The sequence below is a fragment of the Saccopteryx leptura genome, chromosome 3 (assembly GCF_036850995.1).
Source record: "Saccopteryx leptura isolate mSacLep1 chromosome 3, mSacLep1_pri_phased_curated, whole genome shotgun sequence".
NCBI classification, from domain to species: Eukaryota; Metazoa; Chordata; class Mammalia; order Chiroptera; family Emballonuridae; genus Saccopteryx; species Saccopteryx leptura.
In genome coordinates this window covers 57,935,719-57,959,424 of record NC_089505.1, presented here as the reverse complement: position 1 = coordinate 57,959,424, position 23,706 = coordinate 57,935,719, and the positions used below count along the sequence as shown (strand labels likewise).

Below are 23,706 nucleotides of genomic sequence, written 5' to 3'. Positions count from 1 at the left end.
GCTGACCTTGGTCCCATGGCTGTAACCACCACCCATCCTTTCAGTGGTGTCTCCTCTGTGATTTTCAACCTTAGTTTCTCCTCAGATTTCAGATTAGCACTCTCTTCAAAAATGCACATCAATCACAGTTAAGTTTTAGTTCTCATTACTACTTTTTGGAAAAGTCCTTATAGTGATACTAAAGTTGAATCAGAGACTTGTCAAAAGGTAACTGGATAATGGGAAATTGAGCTGAGTTTGGTAGCTTTTTGCCTAAGACAGAGAAAATCTATCATAAGGTATCGTGATAGCTCTGTGGTTGCCTGTTACATTGCAATGTTGACCAACTAGACTATATGACAGTAATATTTGGTACAAAATTAAAGTAGGTAGGAATTCATGCTTTTATTATTATTTCTTTTTTACATCATCACTACACCTCACCTACTTTAATGATGTTGATTTTGGTATTAAATACTCTCCTTTTCATCTTCAGGTTCCAACAGCTCATGATAGTTTTTATTGTTTTTATTATTTTACTGCACTTTAAAAAAAATAATACAGAGGACTGGTTTAATAAATTTTTATTTATTTTATTTACATCATCCAAGGTACTACTAATATGGTCATTGCTGGTTGGTGATTGAGTGGGCCATTTGAGCTAATAGTTATAGCTAGAGTATCAGTTACCAGTGCCAATTGGTATGACATCCAATGATTAGCTATTAGCTATAACTATTAGCTCCAGCTATAACTTTGGCATGACCTCAAGACCACAAGACCAGCAATCTATTCGTAAATGGACAAGAAGCTGAGAAAACTGTTAATAGATGTAGAAGAGTTGGCCCAAGAGTAAGCTTTATGTTTCCATTTTGCTTTTAAAGGACAAAAAGATAATGAAAATTTTAATGATTCTTTTTTCTTTTCTTTGAACCAAGTAATGTAACAATTAACACTATGAATACAATGATAAATTATGTAACTTGTGGGAAAATCAATAAATATTGGAAGAGAACTAGGAACTAGGGATCAGATGGCCTTGAAGAGATGAGTTTAGTTTGGGATTACAGGAAAACATCAAATTGGGAATAATTCTTGAGTGATCAGCATAAAGAAAATAATTTGTTTAAAGGAAATAACTTGTCTACAGGAGAGATGATAGACAAGCATAAATTTAGATCTTGGTGAATCCAGGAAGGTACTGAGAATAAGACAGGAAAATAATGTCCAAAAGATAGAAAGAAAATCAGTATCATAGAGCATCTTGAAAGCCAAATGAAAGAATAGTTTCTAGAAGACAAAAGTAGTGAGCAGATTTCCCATTCATAAAACTGTATTATATACAGATTAAAGTCTTTATAATTTTCTTCATCTGGAGAATTTTCTGATACACTTTATTAAAACAAAGTTACGCTGAGATTTTATTTTTATGGACTCAAAGTTATAAATCAGAAAAAACTATTTCAACAGTGACCTATATACAGGAAGAAATGCATGGAATCTGCAGCAAAGAAAACTAATTTGCTAGTATCTCATTCAGTTGCAAAAGTAGGAAATGGTAAGGAGAATCCCAGTGGCCATGGAATGGAAATGGAAATTAATTATAAAAAGTACAGTTATAGGCAAAATACCATTATTAACCTGTTTATATTGTTCTTTTTGCTATTCTTAAAAAGGGGGAAATATTTTAAGCTTTTTCTGTTATTTTTTCTTCCCCCTCCCACCAGTTCATGAGAACTTTAGTTCCTCTACCATTAACATCTAACGCTATTATGCTAGAAGTGCTGCTGGATTTCCAAGATTAGAGAAAGAAATTGTACCTACAATTTACCTGGAATTTAGTAGTTTGCAAAGCCTTTAAAAATATCTCATTTGAGAGCAACAACAACCATGTGAAGTAAAGAGGAATTACTGTCTTTTAAAAAGGATTCCTGGATGCTGAAACTTATTTATGGATGAGGAAACCCAGAGAGATTAAGTGATTTATCATGGATCACTGGAGTTCCAGGCTGAAATCCTGGGCTTTCCATTATTGGGTTTGTGGTCATGAGTAATGTATATATCAATTTTGAAACTCATAATTTTTTCAACTATAAGATGAAAGATTTTTAAGATTTTAAATTATAAAATATTGACCCCTGGATAGTTGTCTAAGTGCATAGAGTGTAAGCCTGGTGTGCAGATGTCCTGGGTCCAATCCCTAGTCAAGGCACACAGGAGAAGTGACCATCTGCTTCTCTCCCCCACCCCTCTATCTCTTCCCCGCTCACAGCCAGTGGCTCAATTGGTCTGAGCATAGGCCGAGCACTGAGGATAGCTCAGTTGGTCCAAGGGTTGGCTCCATATGGGGGTTGCCGGGTGGATCTTGGTTGGGGCGCAAGTGCTAGTCTCTATTTCCTTTCCTCTCACATAAAAAAAATTATAGCCTGACCAGGTGGTGGCACAGCAGATAGAGTATCCACTTACAATGCTGAGGACCCAGGTTTGAAACCCTGAGGTCACCAGCTTGAGCTCCGGCTCACCAGCTTGAATGCAGGATCCCAGGCTTGAGTGTGGGATCATAGACATGACCCCATGGTCGCTGGCTTGAGTCCAGAGGTCACTGGCTTAAAGCTCAAGGTCGCTGGCTTGAGGAAGAGGTCACTGACTCAGCTGCAGCCCCCCCATCAAGGCCCATATGAGAAAGCAATCAATGAACAACTAAGGTGCCGCAACAAAGAATTGATACGTCTTATCTCTCTGTCCCTTCCTCTCTGTCTATCCCTGTCTGTCCTTCTCTCTCTCTCTCTCTCTCTCTCTCTGTCATAAAAAAAAAAAATCAGAAGATGACCAAAGGAGATGAAAAACTCTATGGTTCAAATACTCAAGGCATTGTCTTCAAGACAAGCCAGTTTGGCTTGTAGAATATGAACATAAATTTGTTACTGTGTAGACTGTAGTACTAATGGGTAACATTAAGAATATTTGGACATGTGTAAACAATTCTGTCTTTGTCCAGGGACCTGTCTATTCTTCTCATATTACACCTTCAGTTCTTACCTCCATCCTTGGTTTACAGCTGTCTCTCTCTCTCTCTCCCCACCCTTTTGTTAAATCAGTGGCCATGTGGTTACAGGGTCACAGCCTTAAAATGTTCAAATAGAGAAACAGGGAGCAGTAATCAGAGAAAAGATCAGTAGGAATGCCTTAGCAGCTTGACCATCAAGCTTTAGTCATATAAAAGGCTGGATGACATTAAGGCAACTACAACCAGTAAGAAGGAGGGGGGAAATAGCCATGAGGCCAAGAATACCTTACATGACTTTACCTTAAGCTTTAATTCTCAGAATCAGATCTATACAAAGAGGAGATAATATCCGTTTACAGAGGTTACTCGAACATAGCAATTTCCTTTTTCAATTTTCACCTACCTACCTACGTGGCGAACAATTTAAGAACTGCTGATGATTGTTAAAATGTGATATATAGTGAGTCATAGGAGAACCAAATGGACTAGAGGGGGAAGTGAACAAAGGTCATTTACTTCTCGTCTGTACCTCATCATTTTCCTCAGCAGTAGCTGGTGCTGGAACAGATCAAATTTATTGATCATTAGAAGCCTTTCCTTGGTGATTTCAGCACAACAGTTTTTAACTCCTTTTGCTTCCTGAGTAAGCAAGCAAAAGGAGTTAATGGTTGACATAGAAATGGTTTGACACAATCTCCTTTTTCCTCTTGCACATGAATTAATCCTGAGGGTACATTTTAGATAGATCACATCAAGCAACATGCACTAGGACAACAGATCCTCTGTAGGATTTTTTATGTTACTCATGTAAACTTTTTAATATGGAAAGTGTGCACATAGTTCTTACCAATTCTGTAATATAGCCTTAATTCAGTAGTAATCTTAATTTAGGAATACAACAATAGGGAAGTGTTTTGACACTATTTTCATAGAAACTCATACTACCAACATTATTACTTACATCAAAGATAATAATTCAGGCCCTGGCCGGTTGGCTCAGCGGTAGAGCGTCGGCCTGGCTTGCGGGGGACCCGGGTTCGATTCCCAGCCAGGGCACACAGGAGAGGCGCCCATTTGCTTCTCCACCCCCCCTCCTTCCTCTCTGTCTCTCTCTTCCCCTCCCGCAGCCAAGGCTCCATTGGAGCAAAGATGGCCCGGGCGCTGGGGATGGCTCCTTGGCCTCTGCCCCAGGCGCTAGAGTGGCTCTGGTCGAGGCAGAGCGACGCCCCGGAGGGGCAGAGTATCACCCCCTGGTGGGCAGAGCGTCGCCCCTGGTGGGCGTGCCGGGTGGATCCCGGTCGGGCGCATGCGGGAGTCTGTCTGACTGTCTCTTCCCATTTCCAGCTTCAGAAAAATACAAAAAAAAAAAATAATAATTCAGTAATGGTAGCTTCAAGCTTTGAATAACCCATTTGGCTAAATAATAATAATATTAATAATAATAACTCACTTGAGTAAAACTAGGATAGCATCTTTTAACTTAGCTCTTTTTTGCCTCTAGCTTGCAAACAGCCAGTTTGCATACCTGGAACTATTATACTGGGGAACAAAATTTTTGTTGCGTCCACAAAAACACTTGTTCTTACCTAATTCGAGTGTGCTGATCTGAAATCTGACATTAGTTTTTCTCTGTAAGCTACAGTTTTTTTGCAATTCAAGATTTTAGGTTTTCATCTTATTGTAAAATTTTCAACATTTACTTTAACATAATGAAGTAGAATGTCTTCTTGGGCAACATCTTTGCGAAAATATAATAATTTATATAATGCAGTAAATACACTAATCCACTAAAAGATATGATTGCATCAAAATTTGTCTACAATTTTAAAATAGAGCATATTAAAACACTTATTTTAATCATAAAATTTGCTCAAAACTTTTTAAAATTCCATTCAGGCAAAAATTTGCGTTTGTAGCTCTTGCGTTTGTGTACTTGTTGAGGACAATCTCGTTTGATGCTCCAGCAGTAGTCTGCTCATCACTAACAGCTCCAAGATTTTCAGGAAACTTATCAAGGTGTCTGTTCAGGAAGTGAATCTTTTAACACTCATGTTACATCCAATGTCACGGAAAGCCAACAGCATCCTTTGAACCAGAAGTTCATAGTTTTCTGCTTTTTTGTTGCCAAGGAAGTTCTTTGTAACTGCCACAAAAGACTGCCATGCTGCTTTCTCCTCCTTATTCATCTTCCTGGAAAATTCTTCATCACATATGAGGGTTCGAATTTGAGGTCCATCGAATACACCTGCTTTTATCTTCTCAAAAGACAAGGCAGGAAAAGCAGAAATAATATGTTGAAGCATTCACTTTCTCTATTCAAAGCCTGAACAAACTATTTCATTAAGCTAAGTTTGATGTGAAGTGGGGGAAAAAATGATCCTGTCTCGATTAACTACAGGTTCATTCACAATATTTTGCATCCCTACTTCCAGAGCTTCACGTTTCAGCCTCTTCTTCTGTGTCCATTGTTTCTCCTGAGCTCGGCTATCCCCAAAACACAGAAAGCAAGAATACTTCGTGAAACCTCTCTGTAGTCCTAGCAGGAAATTTACCATTTTAAGATCCACACAAATGATCCAGTTATGCTCCTCATACTTCAGAAAGTCAAGGACAATTTTTATGTCATTCTTACTAAGTCATTCAATTCGGGTTGGCTAAACTGCTGAGGGGCTAATGACTGCTTGGCATCAGAAGGAGACCCTTCAGATTCTACAACCACTTCCTCATGTATCTTATCAAAATATACTTGATCACCATGTTCACTTTCTTCGTCCTTAGAAGAAATAAAACCATTGAAAACTGGAACCGGGAGTGTTTCAGAATGTGGGATAGGTTGTATTTGCTGAAGGAATATTAGGATATGAGATCATATGCCATTTTTTCTTGCCGATGCCATTTTTTCTTGCCGGTGTCCTTTGTATGGGTCAGACAGAAATAACAGTCACTGCTGTGGTCCTTAGGTTCACGCCAAACCATGGGAATACCAAAAGGCATTCCTTTGCGTTTTTCTTTTGTCCAGTCATGAAGCATTTCCTCACAATTATGACACACAATATGAGGAGCCCAATTCTTGTCTTGATTGCCAAGGGGAACTTGAAAATAGGCAGTATATGCACGTGTCACAAATGATGAAATATTGCGCCTTTGACGTTGAAGTGTGTAACATATATAACAGAAGGTGTCAGGACTATTCTTACATTTACACCTACTTGAAGAAGCCATGATTCAATCTTAAAACAAAATAAGAGGGTGTTTTTATCAGGTAATAATTTTTTACATTTAAAAACAACCACAATTATGTAAAAGTGATGTTTGTAAAACATTAATCGCCTTGTGGTTATGTTCAATCCAAGAGTTGTTGCCCTTTAACTCCAATTTAAAAACCAATGCATGCCATTAACTGTAACAAAAAGAAATTAAAATTGCATTAAATCTAGAGCATGCACCAAAAAACATTTCAGATTTGGAATCAGCGATGCAGAAATATATAGAAACGGTTCTAAAACCTCATGCAACAGAAAATGAAAAAAAAATTGTTCCCCAGTGTTTTTGAACCTCCTTCTGTACAACTCCTTGGTCACACCACTGAAGTTGATTCTTGACCTGTATACGGCTTTCCTTTCTTCAAGATTTCTCAATGTGTCTTTTTCTTCTGTGTTTTAACAGAGATGACGTATGTGTGATAAAATAAGAGCTAGTCACTTTTTTATTTTGCAGTCATTATTTGTATACCTAAGTTCTTTTAAACACCTAAAGTAATTTAATTGTGTATTTAAATTATTTTGTATACTGTTTTGATGTTTACATTCACTTCTCTAGTTAACAGATTATTGCTTCACCCATCAAGTCATGATGAAATTCCTGTTTTAAAATTTCTTGTGCTTCTGGCCAAATGTTTATTAGTAGTAAAGGAAGGATTATTCAATGTGCATATAAAGAGAAAGATATCACTTTAGAATGACTTGTGAAATATTGTCAACCATGAAAATAAGACTGTCTTACAGAGCCAAAGCCTAAAAGAAATCATGTGATGAACAAGAAAAAACATTTATAAAAGTTGTCACAGGCCCTGGCCAGTTGGCTCAGTGGTAGAGCGTCAGCCTGGCGTGCAGGAGTTCCAGATTCAGATTCCCGGCCAGGACACACAAGAGAAGCGCCCATCTGCTTCTCTACCCCTCCCCCTTTCCTTCCTCTCTGTCTGTCTCTTTCCCTCCTGCAGCCAATGCTCCATTGGAGCAAAGATGGCCCGGGCGCTGGGGATGGCTCTGCGGCCTCTGCCTCAGGCGCTAGAATGGCTCTGGTTGCAACAGAGCGACACCCCAGATGGGCAGAGCATCGCCCCCTGGTGGGCATGCCGGGTGGATCCTGGTCGGGCACATGCGGGAGTCTGTCAGACTGCCTCCCCGTTTCCAACTTCAGAAAAATACAAAAAAAAAAAAAAAGTCACAAAAGCAGTTGTGGCCTGACCTGTGGTGGCGCAGTGGATAAAGTGTTGATCTGGAAATGCTGAGGTCGCCGGTTCGAAGCCCTGGGTTTGCCTGGTCAAGGCACATATGGGAGTTGATGCTTCCAGCTCCTCCCCCATCTCTCTCTCCTCTCTCTCTCTCTCTCTCTCTCTCTCTCTCTCTCTCTCTCTCTCCTCTCTAAAATGAATAAATAATATAAAATAAAATAAAAAAAAAAAAACACAAAAACCACCCAACTTTATTAAAAAAAAAAAAAAAAAAAGCAGTTGTGGAATTGTATTTTTTCAGGCCGAACCAGTGCTTGCTTACAGCACATTTCACACCTGTGGCATTGGCGCAGGTCAAAAGGTCTGGTGAAAGGCAAGAAGCCCTTTCACCACGGCTGACTGCTGTCATAAATAAATGAACCAATGTTTTCAGATTACATTTTATGATCTTATTCTTCCAGCAAAGCAAACACCTAATTTTGAGCATTTTAAGATAAATTAAATGTTGTGTCTTTGCTTCATATTTGACATGAAACACTACCCAGAAAATAAGCTATACCTGAAGGTCAGTGTGATCAAATATGGTAGATAAACTGACCTCGGTTTCAACAAGGATTAATTTAAACCTGCAGTTGAGATAGTTGCAACACTGCCACTTCAAAAGCACATGTGGCTTTTACTTAGAGAGAGAGAGGTGGCTTGGACATTCCTCCTCAGTTGTGTTGGGATCATGAAAGCAGTGCTGACAGCATGCCCACTGCCTGTGAGATTGGGTTCTATTTCATAACAAACTTTTTTACTCCCAAGAAATTTGAAAGCATTAAGTTATCTGTGTTAGTACATTTTTTCCTTGTGTTTTCAATTTTTCCATTAGCCAGAACAGATTACCTGTCTGGGATGTTTTTGTCACTTAAATGAGAGATAGCATTTCTATTTCAAATACAGATTTACCTTATGACCCAAAATTTATTATTAAGCTCTTTAAGTTATGGTACAAAGTAGCAAACTCTCAACAAGTGGTTTTTCTTCCATGAAATCGCCACAAACCCGACCAACTACTTTTAAACATGATGGAATGATACACAAAATTGGCATATAATGATACCTGATTGGGGAGCATCCTTACTTGAAAAAGACTTCCTTTGCCCCCGTTTCTCCAGTGATTTCTTTCCCCTTCCATGTCCTCTGGTCTTTTGAAACTGCTACTTGTTCCATCCCTAGTTCTTCTGATACCTTGCACTGCCATTTATTACATGTCTGTCCCTTATATTTTCCATCTTACCTTGTTTTTATGAGATAATGAAAGGTTTATGAATAGAACTATTACTATGTTTTAGCTGGTTTTATTTTTTTTTAAGATTTTATTTATTTATTTGAGAAAGGAGAGAGAGAGAAAGGAGACACAAGGGGGGAGGAGCAGGAAGCATCAACTCCTATATGTGCCTTGACTGGGTAAGCCCAGGGTTTTGAACTGGTGACCTCAGCTTTCCAGGTTGACACTTTATCTACTGTGTTACCACAGGTCAGTAGCTGGTTTTCAAAATAACTTTGTTGCATTTTTAGGTGGTGTTATAATATAGATGACAGGCCATGGGATTAATCAGAATGTGTCCAAAAACTAATACACATAAGGCAAACCATAAAGCAGTCAAAAGAAGACATTAAACAAGATGGAATATGTAACTATATATAAACCATTCAGCTAAAGATTCACATACATTTCATTAGGATCTAGTACAAAGTTTTACAGTGGTAGTCAACCTGGTCCCTACCGCCCACTAGTGGGTGTTCCAGCTTTCATGGTGGACGGTAGTAGAGCAACCAAAGTATAAATAAAAAGATAGATTTAACTATAGTAAGTTGTTTTATAAAGATTGATTCTGCTAAACTTAGCAAAAATCCGACATAAATTACTTGGTAAGTAATTATTATTATATGCTTTAACTTGCTGTAACTCTGCTTTATAAATTTTATAAAGTAAAGTTACTTCCTTACTTTATAAATCACCATTACTGTGGAACCAGTGGACGGTTAGAAAATTTTACTACTAACAGAGATACAAAAGTGGGCGGTAGGTATAAAAAGGTTGACTACCCCTGTTTTATACGTAGTAGACATTAAGTGCTTGTATTTTTTATTTGCACTTATGAAATATTGCATGGGCATTATAAGTAGTTGAACCCACTAACAGACAAGGATTTAGATAATTTTTTATCATGGAACCTGATAATAAATGAGATTAGAACAGTAGATGGTAAGTTAAAAACAACAACAAAGTAAAACAAAACAACAGCCTGACCAGGCGGTGGTGTAATGGATAGAGCGTCGGACTGAGATGCAGAGGACCCAAGTTTGAAGTCCTAAGGTCGCAGGCTTGAGCAAGGGCTCACTCACTTCACTGTAGGCCCCCTGGTCAAGGCACATATGAGAAAGCAATCAATGAATAACTAAGGTGCCACAACGAAGAATTGATGCTTCTCATCTCTCTCCCTTCCCTCTGTCCTTACCTGCCCTTCTCTCTGTCTCTCTTTCTGTCAAAATAAAATAAAATAAAATAAAAAAACCTTCTGAACTCAGTACAGATCCCAGGTCAGTTTAGTAAATGTTCTGAAAACTGGGATTTGGAAGAGACATAAGGTATTCATTTCCACTGCCAGCAGTTATAGAATTTGAATGTACAGTATTAGTTTCATGCCAGAACAGACTGACTCTTGCTTACTCTGAATAGAACTAGGCAATACAGAACCACCCAAACATCTGCCATTGATCATGCATCAGAAAGACTGAATGGCAATTTTAGTGACTAAATTTTGTGTTTTAAAAACAATGTTGGCCCTGGCCAGTTGGCTCAGTGGTAGAGCGTCGGCCTGGCGTGCAGAAGTCCCGGGTTCGATTCCCGGCCAGGGCACACAGGAGAGGCCCCCGTCTGCTTCTCCACCCCTCCCTCTCTCCTTCCTCTCTGTTCTCTCTTCCCCTCCCGCATCTAAGGCTCCATTGGAGCAGAGATGGCCTGGGCGCTGGGGATGGCTCTGTGGCCTCTGCCCCAGGCGCTAGAGTGGCTCTGGTAACAACATAGCGACGCCCAGGATGGGCAGAACATCGCCCCCTGGTGGGCAGAGCATTGCCCCTGGTGGGCTTGCCGGGTGGATCCCAGTCGGGCGCATGCGGGAGTCTGTCTGACTGTCTCCCCGTTTCCAGCTTCAGAAAAATAAAAAAATAAAAATAAAAATAAATAAAATAAAAACAATGTTGCAGATCTACACTTAGGGTTGTAGACCATCAATTATGGACTTCCTTTTTTTTTTCTAAGTATAGAAAACAGTGAGCAGTGGCAGTCTTTTAGGCAGTATATAGTTTAAATATTAGAGCTTTTAAAAATCTGATGGCTAGTAGATTTTATTAAAAGCAGAGATCTTGTGATTATGTTTATATTCATAAAACAATTTTCTACTTACGTGCCAAGAGAATTTGGCTATTAGGAGAAATGTTTGCATGAGTATATCCATACTAAACAAGTGTATATACTTTTGAAAACTATTTTAGACACAGGCATCAGAAGATAGAGAATTTATCTTCTTGTTATGGGAAATCAATAAATGTTAATTGGAAATGTTGGTTGAAGTATACAGAAAGCGTCAGTCGATTCGAGCTGTAGATTATCGCCCATTCTGATGACATGGGTGCCTACACATTGAACCCATCCTTGATTGATGAACTAAGAATTGAATAATGCCTCAGAAAAAGAAGAAACCACTTTTAATGCTAAACTCAGTAGATTTTCAATGTTTGCCTTCCAAAAATAAGCAGGGATTGGTGGTGGTGGTAAAAGGTTGTGGGCTCTTACGCTGTCAGTCAAAAATTTTAGGGAGTCACTTTTAGTTCCCAGTAAGGAAATAAGATAAGTACATACCTTTTCTTCTTCCTTCCTTCCTCTCTTCTTCCCTCTTTCCCTCCCTCCCTCTCTCCTTTCCTCCCTCCTTCCTGCGTTAGTGACCTGTTGTAACAACAGTATTTGAGGAGATTTATTCTGTTCTCAACCACATCCCAAATGCCTGAGACTTCTGCCTGGAGTAAGGCCCAGACAATTTTTACAAGTTTGATGATTCTGGAACCACTGGTATACAGGTTCACTGTCAGGTGATTAATACTAATGATGAAGGTCAAACTAAAAAATAGAAATGGAGATTTATAATTGCTCTTTTTCTCTTTTAAATCACTCAAATAATATATTGATTCTTTTTTTGTTACCTACAAAAGAAACTATACTAAAATTTATGAAGTAAATATGAAATTCCCCCCCATACCTTACTAATTTTATTCTCTTCTCCAGATGTAACCACTGCTAATTTGCTGTTTCCAGTGGGTTTTCTATGCATTTAAAAATGCATACAATTAGCCTGACCAGGTAGTGACACAGTGGATAGAGCATTGGGCTGATATGCTGAAGACCCAGGTTCGAAACCCCAAAGTTGCCAGCTTGAGTGTGGGGGTCATAGACACGACCCCAAGGCTGCTGGCTTGAGCAAGGGGTCACTCTCTGCTTAGCCCATCCTGTCCCCCACCCCCAGCCCCCATCAAGGCACATGTGAGAAAACAATCAATGAACAACTAAGGTGCCGCAACAAAGAACTGATGCTTCTCATCTCTCTCTCTTCCTGTCTGTCTCTATCTGTCCGTCTCTCTGTCTATAGTGTTTTTGAAATAAATGGGATTATATAATATTATATTTATATATTCTTTGTTGTTGCTTTTAATTGAGTTTATATATATATATATATATATATAAAAGCATTTATTTGTTGTTTCACTTAGTTGTGTATTTATTGGTCACTTCCCATGTGTGCCCTAAGGATCAAACCTACAATGCTCTAACTGAGCTAACTGGCTAGGGCCTGTGTTTTTTTGTTGTTGTTTGTTTGTCTGTTTGTTTTTTTGGAGATCTTTCCATGTCAACACAAATAGGTCTACCTAAGTTTTAAAAATATTCTTTTACTCCACTCCTTTTAATATTTGCAATGTTCCTTGGTATGTGTGCACATTAATTTCTTTTTCATTTTTACATATTTACAGCTTAGTAGTAAAGGACTAAGGCCAGGACTCTGCCCTGGCCTGATAGCTCAGTTGGGAGCACCAACCCAACATGCCAAGGTTGCTGGTTCAATCCCCAGTCAGGGCACATACAAACATTAATAAGTGGAACTACAAACTGATGTTTCTCTCCTTTCCTCTCTCTAAAATCAACCAATAAAATATTTTTTTTCAAAAAGAATATGGACTCTTTAACTAGACTACCTGGGTTTTATCATTAGTATTTATTATTGTTGTTGGTATTATTATCATTTAATTTTTTTTTTTTTTTTTGGAGAGAGATAGGGATAGGGACAGATAGGAAGGGAGAGAGATAAGAAACATAAGTCCTTTGTTGTGGCATCTTAGTTGTTCATTGATTGCTTGTTCACTAATTACTTTCTCTTATGTGCCTTGACTGGGGGGCTACAGCAGAGCAAACAATCCCTTGCTCAAGCCAGCAATCTTGGGCTTCAAGCCAGCGACCTTTGGGCTCAAGCTAATGATGTTGGGGTCATGTCTATGATCCCACGCTCAAGCCAGTGACCCTGTGCTCAAGCTGGTGAGCCCCACTCAAGCTGGCAACCTCGGTGTCTCAACCCTGGGTCCTCCGCATCCCAGTCTGATGCTCTATTCACTGCTCCACCACCTGGTCAGGCTAATTTTTCTATTTTTTACTAATATAAACAACACTTTACTACCAAAATCATTGAGCTTCTCAGTGAATATTCCTGTAGGGCAAACTCCTAGAGGTAGAGTTGCTAGATCAGATAGTATGTGCATTAATATTCTTGAAACAAGCTGTCAAATTGCCCTCCAAGAGAGGCAGTTTTAATTAACATTTGCTCCAACCAACAGAAAATATTATTGCAATATTTATTTCAAGGCTTAAGTAAATTATTTGCATTACAGTATGACTTCATGGGCTAACTAAAATGTCAGGCTTATTTATTTATTGACAGAGTCAGAGAGAGGGACAGATAGGGACAGACAGGAAGGGAAAGAGATATGAGAAGCATCAGTTCTTCACAGCAGAGTGAGTGACCCCTTTCTCAAGTCAGTGACCTTGGACTTCAAGCCAGTGACTATGAGGTCATGTCTGTGATTTCATGCTCAAGCTGGTGAGCCTGTGCTCAAGCTGGCGACCTTGGGGTCTTGAACCTGGGTCTTCCGCGTCCCAGTCCGACACTCTATCCACTGTGCCACTGCCTGGTTAGGCTCAGGTGTCTGTATTTTGACTGGAATTTTATTGATTTGGTTTGATAGCTCTGACTGTGGGAGGTCAACCTGAAGTTCTGCTTTAAAGTCTTAAACATAGGATTAAGGGCAATGGAAAATTATTAAAGAAAGTACAAAAGAAGTAGAAATGAAATTAAAAATCTGGACTGAACTAGTTTCAACCTTTCATCTCAGAGAGATGAGCTCCCTTCCCCACAGCACAGTAATGGAGCAGCATAGTAACGGAGAGCAGCCCAAATCTGAAGAAAAACTTACTTCAGATCTCTGTGCGTGTGTGCACGTGTGCATGTGTGTGTTGGTGTTTTAAATTCAGAGCCCTATATATTTTATTTTACTTATTTTTTTTTCTTTTGTATTTTTCCGAAGTGAGAAGCGGGGGTGGGGAGTAAGTAGGCAGACAGACAGATTGCCACATGCGCCTGACTGGAATCCACCTGGCATGCCCACCAGGAGGTGATGCTCTGCCCCTCTGGGGCATTGCTCTGCTGCAATCAGAGTCATTCTAGTGCCTGAGGCTGAGGCCTTGGAGCCATCCTCAGTGCCCGAGCCAACTTTGCCCCAATGGAGCCTTGGCTGTGGGAGGGAAAGAGAGAGATAGAGAGAAAAGAGAGGGGGAGGGGTGGAGAAGCAGATGGGTGCTTCTCTTGTGTGCCCTGACCAGGAATCGAACCCAGGACTTCCACACGCTGGCCGAGGCTCTACCGCTGAGCCAACTGGCCAGGGCCAGGACCCTATATATTTTATTTTATTTATTCATTTTAGAGGGGAGAGAGAGAGAGAGAGGAGAGAGAGACAGGGGGAGGAGCTGGAAGCATCAACTTTCATATGTGCCTTGACCAGGCAAGCCCAGGGTTTCGAACAGGCAACCTCAGCATTTCCAGGACCCTATATATTTTAAACTTACATTCAAAAAATTTATATCTGTATTGTTGGGTGTAATGTTTTATATAATTAAAATACAAGTGAAATTTATTATTTTAAAGTTTTTCTTCTACATAAACTCTCTGAGGCCGAATTTTTTTTTTGTATTTTTTTCTGATTTGAGAAGCAGGGAGGCAGAGAGACAGACTCCGCTTGTGCTGGACCAGGATCCACCAGGCAAGCCTACTACGGGGCGATGCTTTGCCCATCTGGGGCGTGGCTTTACGGCTGAATATTTTTATCAGTACAAATAGACATTGTGATACCTACTTCATAGGCTTTGGCTTTGGGGGAGGATTAATTATATAACACATTAAAAACCTTCTGTGCCCTGGCGGGGCATTTCAGTGATTATTTTGTCATCTGGATAAACCAAGGTTAGAGATTCAATTCCTTGGTCAAGGCACATCCAAGAATCAAACAGTGAATGCATAAATAAATGGAATAACAATTTGATATTTTTTCTCTCTCTCTCTTTCACCAATAAATAAAATAAAAATCTTTTGAACAGTGTCTGAAACAATACCTGTTATTATTTCTATTATCATTTTATTTATTATTTTGAGACAAAGACACATTGATTTGTTCCACTTATTTATGTATTGGTTGGTTGATTCTTGGATGTGCCCTGACTGGGGATTGAACAGGTAACCTTGGTATATCTAGATGACTCTCTAACCAACTAAGCTACCCGGCCAGGGCTTCATATTATTATTTTAATTGTGTTAACACTATGTTCAACCCTGCTGTGCATAGATTATTTTATCTTTAGCATTACAGTAATTGAAAGGGGTACTGGCGTCTAGGTTTTAAAAAACAAATAAAATTATTTTCAGGTATTAAGTGTGTATTTGTTCCATAAGAATCTTTTTTACTTTACTTTTTAAAAATTTTATTTATTGATTTTAGATAGAGAGAGAGAGAGAGACATCAATTTGTTCCACTTATTTATGCATTCATTGGTTAATTCTTGTGTATGCCATGACGACAGATGGAACCCACAACCTTGGTATATTGGTGCTTAGTCTAACCAACTGAACTACTTGTCCAGGGCAGCTTTTTAAAAGAACATAAATCACCACAAGTATTTTTGAAAACTTTATATTTTTACCACTGTACTTAGTAAGAATATATAAAATTTTATTTAATTGTTTTATTGCTTAATTGGCTTACAGTGTTAGGAGTTTGGATATAAGAAGAATGAAATAAAAGAAACAGAAATTCACATAAAGGATAGGTTGCTTTGCTCTGGCTCAAGGTACAGTAGATAAAGCACCATCTCAGTGCCAAGGTCGCAGGTTTGATCCCCGCATCATCAGCTTGATTCTGAGGGCTTGATTACCAAAAGCAATCAGTGGGTGCACAACTACCATATTTCCCCATGTATAAGATGTTCCCATATAGAAGACACCTTAATTTCAGGGCCCGAAATTAAAAAAAAAAAAGTATTACATAAAGTTATTGAACTCACTCCTCATCCACGTGAAAAAGTGGGATGCAAGTAAAAAAAAATCTGCAACCACTATATAAGATGCACTCAGTTTTTAGACCCCAAATTTATCGAAAAAAGGTGCATCTTATATATACATGGGGATATACAGTAAGTAGAATAACTATTGATGCTTCTCTCTTTTACACTCTCCCTTTCCCCACCCTTCCTCTCTCTTTCTCTCTCTCAGAAAAAAGAATAAGTTGCTTTGATAGAGGTCAGAAAATGTGTGCACTGTTGAAAGGCATTTCCAGCTCTGTGAATCATCAAAGTTTTCTAACTGTTGGTATGTTGGAACAGATTCTGTAGTGTGAACAAACTATATCCACGTGTAAATTAAATTGGGAGTTTTCAGAACAAAATGGGGCATTCATCTGGAAGGTTGGTCTTAAAATCTGTCTCTCTTACCCTCAGGAGGAGGCAAGTGGCAGGTTGCTTATATAAGAAGCTACACTCTGGCTCTTCCCTTTTCCTCATTTTTCTTGGGTTCTCTAATGGCATCTGTACCCATCTACCTCCCTCCCACCACCAGGCTGATCCAGCACACCCGGTGTTCGTATGGTTGATGCACAGTTGAATTAGATAACAAATGCTCAGACAGAATAAAAAACGATAGACTTGTTGTTGATAGGCTTTTAGTTGGACTGTATCAAGACTGAAATGATAATCTCTTTAGTGTCAGTTGTCTTTCCCCTGAATGAGTTTCTAAAATTCTTTGCAACTTGTCTTTTCTTTAGCCCCTCTGGTCTCCCATTGGGAAATTTTATTGATTTCTTTTCTCACCGTTTTTTACCCAGAGGTTTTTATGCACTTCTTTCCCAAAGTTACCCTTCTTCACGCCCCACTGCTTGCACTTTTTTGCTCTCTTTAGTCTCTCTCCCTGAAATTACTTACTGTTCTTTTAACATTTCCTTTCTCTAGAGACACTTAAAGATCACTTCTCCTTATTCTTTTTTTTTTTTTTTTTTTCATTTTTCTGAAGCTGGAAACAGGGAGAGACAGTCAGACAGACTCCCGCATGCGCCCGACTGGGATCCACCCGGTACGCCCACCAGGGGCGACGCTCTGCCCACCAGGGGGCGATGCTCTACCCATCCTGGGCATCGCCATGTTGCGACCAGAGCCACTCTAGTGCCTGAGGCAGAGGCCACAGAGCCATGCTCAGCGCCCGGGCCATCTTTGCTCCAATGGAGCCTTGGCTGCGGGAGGGGAAGAGAGAGACAGAGAGGAAAGCGCGGCGGAGGGGTGGAGAAGCAAATGGGCACTTCTCCTGTGTGCCCTGGCCGGGAATCGAACCCGGGTCCTCCGCACCACTTCTCCTTATTCTTAATGCCTCCACCAAACCCCAAAGAATACAAATTTAAGTTTTCAAGTAAATTCTTATTAAGCTAATACTTTATACTTAGAAATACTTAAATTACATTTTTATCCATTACATTTTAAGGCAGTCAAATCTGGCTTTCTACTGTGGTATCACGCCTCAGTCCAATTTTTAAAAATCTTTTGGGATCCAGGGGAAATACACAGTTGATGAATAATTTCATTTAACCGATGAGGTATCATTTAAAAATTAATGTCTATATAATATCTATATAATCTAGTGGTCTTTAGTTGAGCTCAGTGCTAGCCATTATTGCTGGTGTCATTTGAAAATATAATTATTTAGTGTTGTGGACTTCAAAAAAGATAAGTTTTTTAAGAACCTTAGCAGATCTAAATTCTGATTTTCAAATCAGTTTCCATTTTTATTATGGAATCCTCAAAACTTTGGATATGTTTTGATTAACTTATTAATGTAAGTGTTTGGGCTTTATTAAAACTTGCATAATTACTTATTTAATAATGTAATCAACTATTCCTATTGGTGTACATTTTTAAATTTTATTTTTATTTGCCATTTTAGGTTCTTCTATATCTATTTTGATATTCTCCTTTCATTTAAGAATTTTAATCTTATTTTGATAATCTTCTAAAAAATTGACACCACTTTGATGACCTCTTTTCCATCTTAAACATCTTATAAGAAATAATATATTTAGAATGTGCTATGCTAGCTCTTTAGAATTAAAGTATAAAGTAATTTTATGAAGAATTTGATAAGTTGTAAGATTATCCTGAACATTTTTATTTATCTTTATGATAAATATGTGAGAAAATATCTTTTGTGCCCCTGACTCATCATTTTGTAAAATACTTAACATTAGCTGGCCAATTGAAATACAGAGTATGGCTTCTTTGTATACACTCTTTTGCTTGTGAGTCTGTCCTTATATAGGTATGGCCAAAAGTAGGTTTACAGTTATAATACAAATAAATAATAACACAAAAAATAAACTGTTCCACATACTCACAACTTTTTTCCACCCCTGTATTTCTTCAGCATGTAGCTATATGTGCACACATGCTATTTTTATACTTACGTCACAGGGGAATTCATTCAAACTAACAAAAGCAACCTGATTTGCAGAGGTATGGAGAGTGAACAAAGGAGACTAGTGCCATGTAGAGCTTATATGGAGTATGTGGTCTGCTATCATTTGTGAACTGAGCGATAACTGAACATTTCCATTTTGGTGTCAGTCCCTCGGGAAGGAAGGGGTTTCATAATGGGGTGTGATCTGCACTCTTAGTAAGAGTGATTGACATTTCGTGATTAAATAGAAGAGGAGAATAAATACCACTGCCCCCCTTTAACAGCTAGGCATTTATATACTGAATGCAGATCTGTTCATTGTGGAAGGCAGTCTTGCCTAATGGTAGTATATATCTAAAAAGCTAAGAAGATAAATTAACTATGCAGGCCAGAATGCAAGAAAACCAACATTATATAGTATCCTTAAAAATAATGTTTAAAACTGAAATGTAATGGTAAGTGCACATATAGAAGAGGATGGAAGACCTCATTTGTGAAAGTGGAATCCTAACATCAGGCCCTTGGTAAATGAGTGGACAAAATGGCTCCCTAAATTGGATAGCACAGTGCATACCAGAGTGCTGATGAAACTGATGTTTCTGCAGGAGAGCCTGCTCTATTACTGAAGCCTTTAACCTATTTTCTCTTTCTTTAAAATGAGCTAAGTGGGTATTATCCTCAAGAAAGTGTATTTCATTCAAAAGCAGATATTTTATTAATGGGAAAATTTAATGTAAGAATTCACTTATTTATTATAGAAGATAACTATATGGGAAAACATTATTATAAATAATATGGTTGTATTTTTGAAAGATGCCATTTTTTAGTGTTATTTTGGGGACCTGAATTTCAAACATTAGTAATTTTTATTCTTTAATTTTGCATTATCTTTTAAAAATGCATGGCTGAAACAATAGTGAATCTTCATTGTAATATTAATTATAAAGTTTTGTTGATTTATTATATTAAGGTATGTAATTACAAAATAAATAATTTAACTAGAAAAAGTGCTTTCTTGACTTTTCCCTTTAATTTTTGAAAATATGATATATTTTTCCCCTAGGCAAAATACTGGTTAATATTGCAAAAATTAAAAGTCCATCTTGTTGAATTCATTATTCTATCATCTATAAGGTAATATTGATAAGTGGAGAAGCAAGCTGTAGTTATCCTAGTTTTTGCCAAGTAAAAATTTCACCCTTTATAACTTATTCCAGAAAATAAAATACTAAGTCTCCTACATCTACTGCTCAGTAGAGTAGAAGTAGTTTAATAGTTTGTCTTTGAAATATACGGTAATATAAGTTATTAAACTTGCTATTCTCTCACATGCATAAATCTAATTGTTTTGTTGTAGTACTAGTCTTAAGCTGAGTCTCACAGTTACCACTTATTTTGTTATTATTTAAGACTCTGTGACCTATTGTTTGTGCTTCATAATAATAATTATGAAGTCATAAATGTATTTGAAAATAAATTTAAAATAAAGAGTACTTAAGACATTTCATTTGGAGACAAATGAGTAAGCGAATTCTATGCTCAACAAGTAGATTAAAAACCTTTGTAACTATGAAATTTTATTTTCTCTACTTCATGCTGTTTTATTATTTTTAGTATAAAGTTTTTTTTTAATTTTATTTATTCATTTTAAAGAGGAGAGAGAGAGAGAGAGGAGAGAGAGACAGGGGGGAGGAGCAGGAAGCATCAACTCCCATATGTGCCTTGACCAGGCAAGCCCAGGGTTTCGAACTGGCGACCTCAGCATTTCCAGGTCAACGCTTTATCCACTGTGCCACCACAGGTCAGGCAAAGTTTTTTTTTAAATCTAACAAATTGAGCAAATATGTCTTCCAAATTATTTACTTGCTCAGCTGTTAGAAGCTGTCAAATCTTCAAACATCTAATACAAAACTATGTACCCAACATGCATTTAAATTCTAATTAAGGATGGATTTGTGTTTATTTCAATTTAGAAGAATTACCCTAGAGGAAAACTAATTTCTTACAGAAGGAAAAGAAAGTAAATTCTTTGTGTCACTGAATTATCATCAACCTTTTTGAATCCATTTTAAGTAGTTAGAAGCTTTCTTTTACAGCCTTCTTCTGATTAGATACTTACTGTATTGCTCTAAAATTACCTGTTAATTTGCCAGATAACGTTCGCCATAGTAGACATCTAATTTTTTTATATATCAAATTTCACTGTCTTGCTTAATTTGTACAAAGAATAAAAGAATTCTTCCAGTCAACTGGTTTCCATACTAAAAATAATTAGTACTCAAATGTTAAGCTGTTAAAATTTAATTTGCTCTATAATTTTCCCAAGTGCTGAACTCATTGCCATTGCATATTATGTCAACAACTGTTTTTTTTAACTATCTTTTAAAAGCTAGCTGGTTGTGGCTCTTGTCGATTGGCTCAGCGGTAGAGTGTCGGCCCTGCGTGTGGAAATCCTGGGTTCGATTATCGACCAGGGCACACAAGAGAAGCGCCCATCTGCTTCTACACCCTTTGCCCTCTCCTTTCTCTCTATCTCTCTTCCCCTCCCGCAGCCAAGGCTCCATTGGAGTAAAGTTGGTGTGGGCATTCAGGCTGGCCCCATGGCCTCAGCCTCAGGCACTAGAATGGCTTCCTCCCTGCGGTTGCAGCGTAGCCAGGTGGATCCCGGTCCGGAGCATGCAGGAGTCTGTCTGACACACACAAACACGCACACACTCTTATTCGGAAAAATACCAAAAAAAAAGCTAGCTGGTTGTTTTGTTGTTGTTGAACATTGGCTGCCCTCTAGTGGGCTATGTTCTTTCAAGATAACCTGTTAGATCTTTAAAAGGGGTCATTTTCTCTGTGGAAGTGATTTCATAGCCTTTACTGTTTTACATTGACTGGTGTGTTGAGTACAACTAGCTTTATAACCTTCCTGGAGCATATTGGTGATGATGGCATTTGTCGCCACTGGTATGGTGAAGAGCATTACATTCTTAATAAGACACATTAAAATAAGCTGATCTCATTGACAGTTTGTGTTTATTTTTGGTATCTTTTTACATACATAAAACAACACATTTTTATGATACATATTTCCTACCTCTTAGGTGTTTTCATTATTCTTTTTGCAGATGCTACAACTGTGGTGGCCTTGATCATCATGCTAAGGAATGTAGTCTACCTCCTCAGCCAAAGAAGTGCCATTACTGTCAAAGCATCACGCACATGGTGGCAAACTGCCCACATAAAACTGTTGTGCAGCCGCCAGTCAGTTCTCAGGGAAGACCGGAAGCGGATTCGCAGCCCTGCACTTCAACTTTCCCACGGGAGGTGGGGGGAGGGCATGGCTGTACCTCACCGTCATTTCCTCAGGAGCCGAGGTCTGAGATCACAGAGTGGCCAGGCAGGTCACCTCAAGAAGCTTCCTCCACAAAGTCATCTGCAGCACCCGAAGAACAAAGCAAAAAGGGGCCTTCTGTTCAAAAAAGGAAAAAGACATAATCTTTTTTCTTAATGTATCATTTTTTCTCCCCACTTGGGAAGTCTACCTCATGCTAGTACAGGGGAACAGTATTTCATAAGCAGCAGCTGACCTGGGGTTTTTAACTACTGTTGAGGAACTGTGAATTTTTTTAAACAGACAAATCACTCTTAGCAAATTACATGTGAGCAGGGTGTCATGCTTGATGTAACTCAGAGAATGAGATGCTGTGTATGTCTATAGATGCGTGTGTGAGAGGGAGAGAGCCTGAGTCGTGTGCATGTAGGAGGATTTATGCAGGAACCGGCGCGTATACAGAGTTTGTCTTTATGTATGTGTGTATAGAGAGAGAAGCACACGCCTTCCCTCACAGAATTTGACATCCCCAAGAACTGACAGCTCATGTGAAGCATTTTAGAGAGTTTCAAAAATAACCCCTGGAGTTTTTCTTTAAATACCACTCCCTTTACATTACACAAAAGAAAAAACATGACTCTTACCTTTTATGTGAACCAAAGGATACTTAAGATGTCAGAACTGCCAATCACATGGTACTAAAGGTTTTTAAATCATCAGTTCCCCCATGTTTGGGATTGCCTTTTTTTCTTGGTATCTATAGAATGCCCTCACCCCCTTTGAAGGCAGTACCTTAACTCCATATGCCTCTGGCTGCCATAAGCTTTTTTGAATCTGAAATACATAACTCCAGAAAAGACAATGAATGTGTGATTTCTATGCCGATATTTCGATGTTTTTAATTCGTATATTTTGACTGAAAATTAGATGCGTATTAAGAGGAGGAAAGTGGGAGGGCAATGTAAAAATGTAGTGACTTGATTGTTTTCAGTGGTATTTTGATACCAGCTCATTACATGTTGTGAGGTTTTTTTAAGGGATTGTGGCAACAGCAGCTTCCTAACTAAGTCAGTTCTTTGAACCATCACTTCAAGCAGAGGCCCTCCTTGTTTACTACTGAAGACCTTGGAGGAAAACTCCAATTGTTTGGTATATATTTTAGTGGCTATTTTTATTCCCCCTGGAGATTTATCTAACTTGTTTCTAAAACAAACAAAACAGCAGAGATAGAAATAAAATGCCAGGCTTGAGAGTAACCGTTAAGTGGATGCTCACAGTTGCCCAATATGTATGACCTTGAATATATTAAAAAGTACACTGTTGGGTGGCAGGCAACTAGAGTGATGAGCCTGGGGCAGAGGTGCCAAAGCCTCTCTCGTCAGAGAGCTAGGAGGATTTTATACAATAAAATTGATCTTATGAAGTTGCCTCCATTACTCATCCTCTATGGTGGATTCAGGATGAACAGGCAGCGATGGGGACAGAGACGCTTCTCAGGTCGGTCCTCATTATGTGAATAAATTGGCTAGGGAAGTCATAGTATTGGTCCCTTTGAGGTTTCAGTCATGAAAATTCATTTGGTGTCATCCTGGTTATAGATGTTATGGGTACATTTTTGAAACATCTCCAAGAAGGTACCAACTAATTGTAATGCTTAACATTGGAAATAAATATAATTTTTTATGATGGGCCTGTTGCTGTAAGCTTAGATAATCATAAAAAGAAAATAGCATGGCTCAAATGAGACGTATCCTACTGAACAGTTTCCGCTTTCTCCCCTCCCCCCCTTGTCCTGCCATGGGAGACTTGTACAGTT

The 23,706-nt window shown here is 38.5% G+C and overlaps 1 protein-coding gene across 1 annotated transcript in view; it reads left to right on the top strand.

Annotated features, from left to right (window-relative positions):
* The window catches only part of LIN28B (lin-28 homolog B), a 135,316-nt gene extending 113,262 nt beyond the window's left edge, over positions 1–22,054 (top strand). The window contains exon 5 of the mRNA XM_066371826.1: positions 21,685–22,054. Within this exon, the coding sequence (XP_066227923.1) occupies positions 21,685–22,054 (370 nt within the window). The remainder of the gene's footprint in view (positions 1–21,684) is intronic.
* Positions 22,055–23,706: the final 1,652 nt, after the last annotated feature.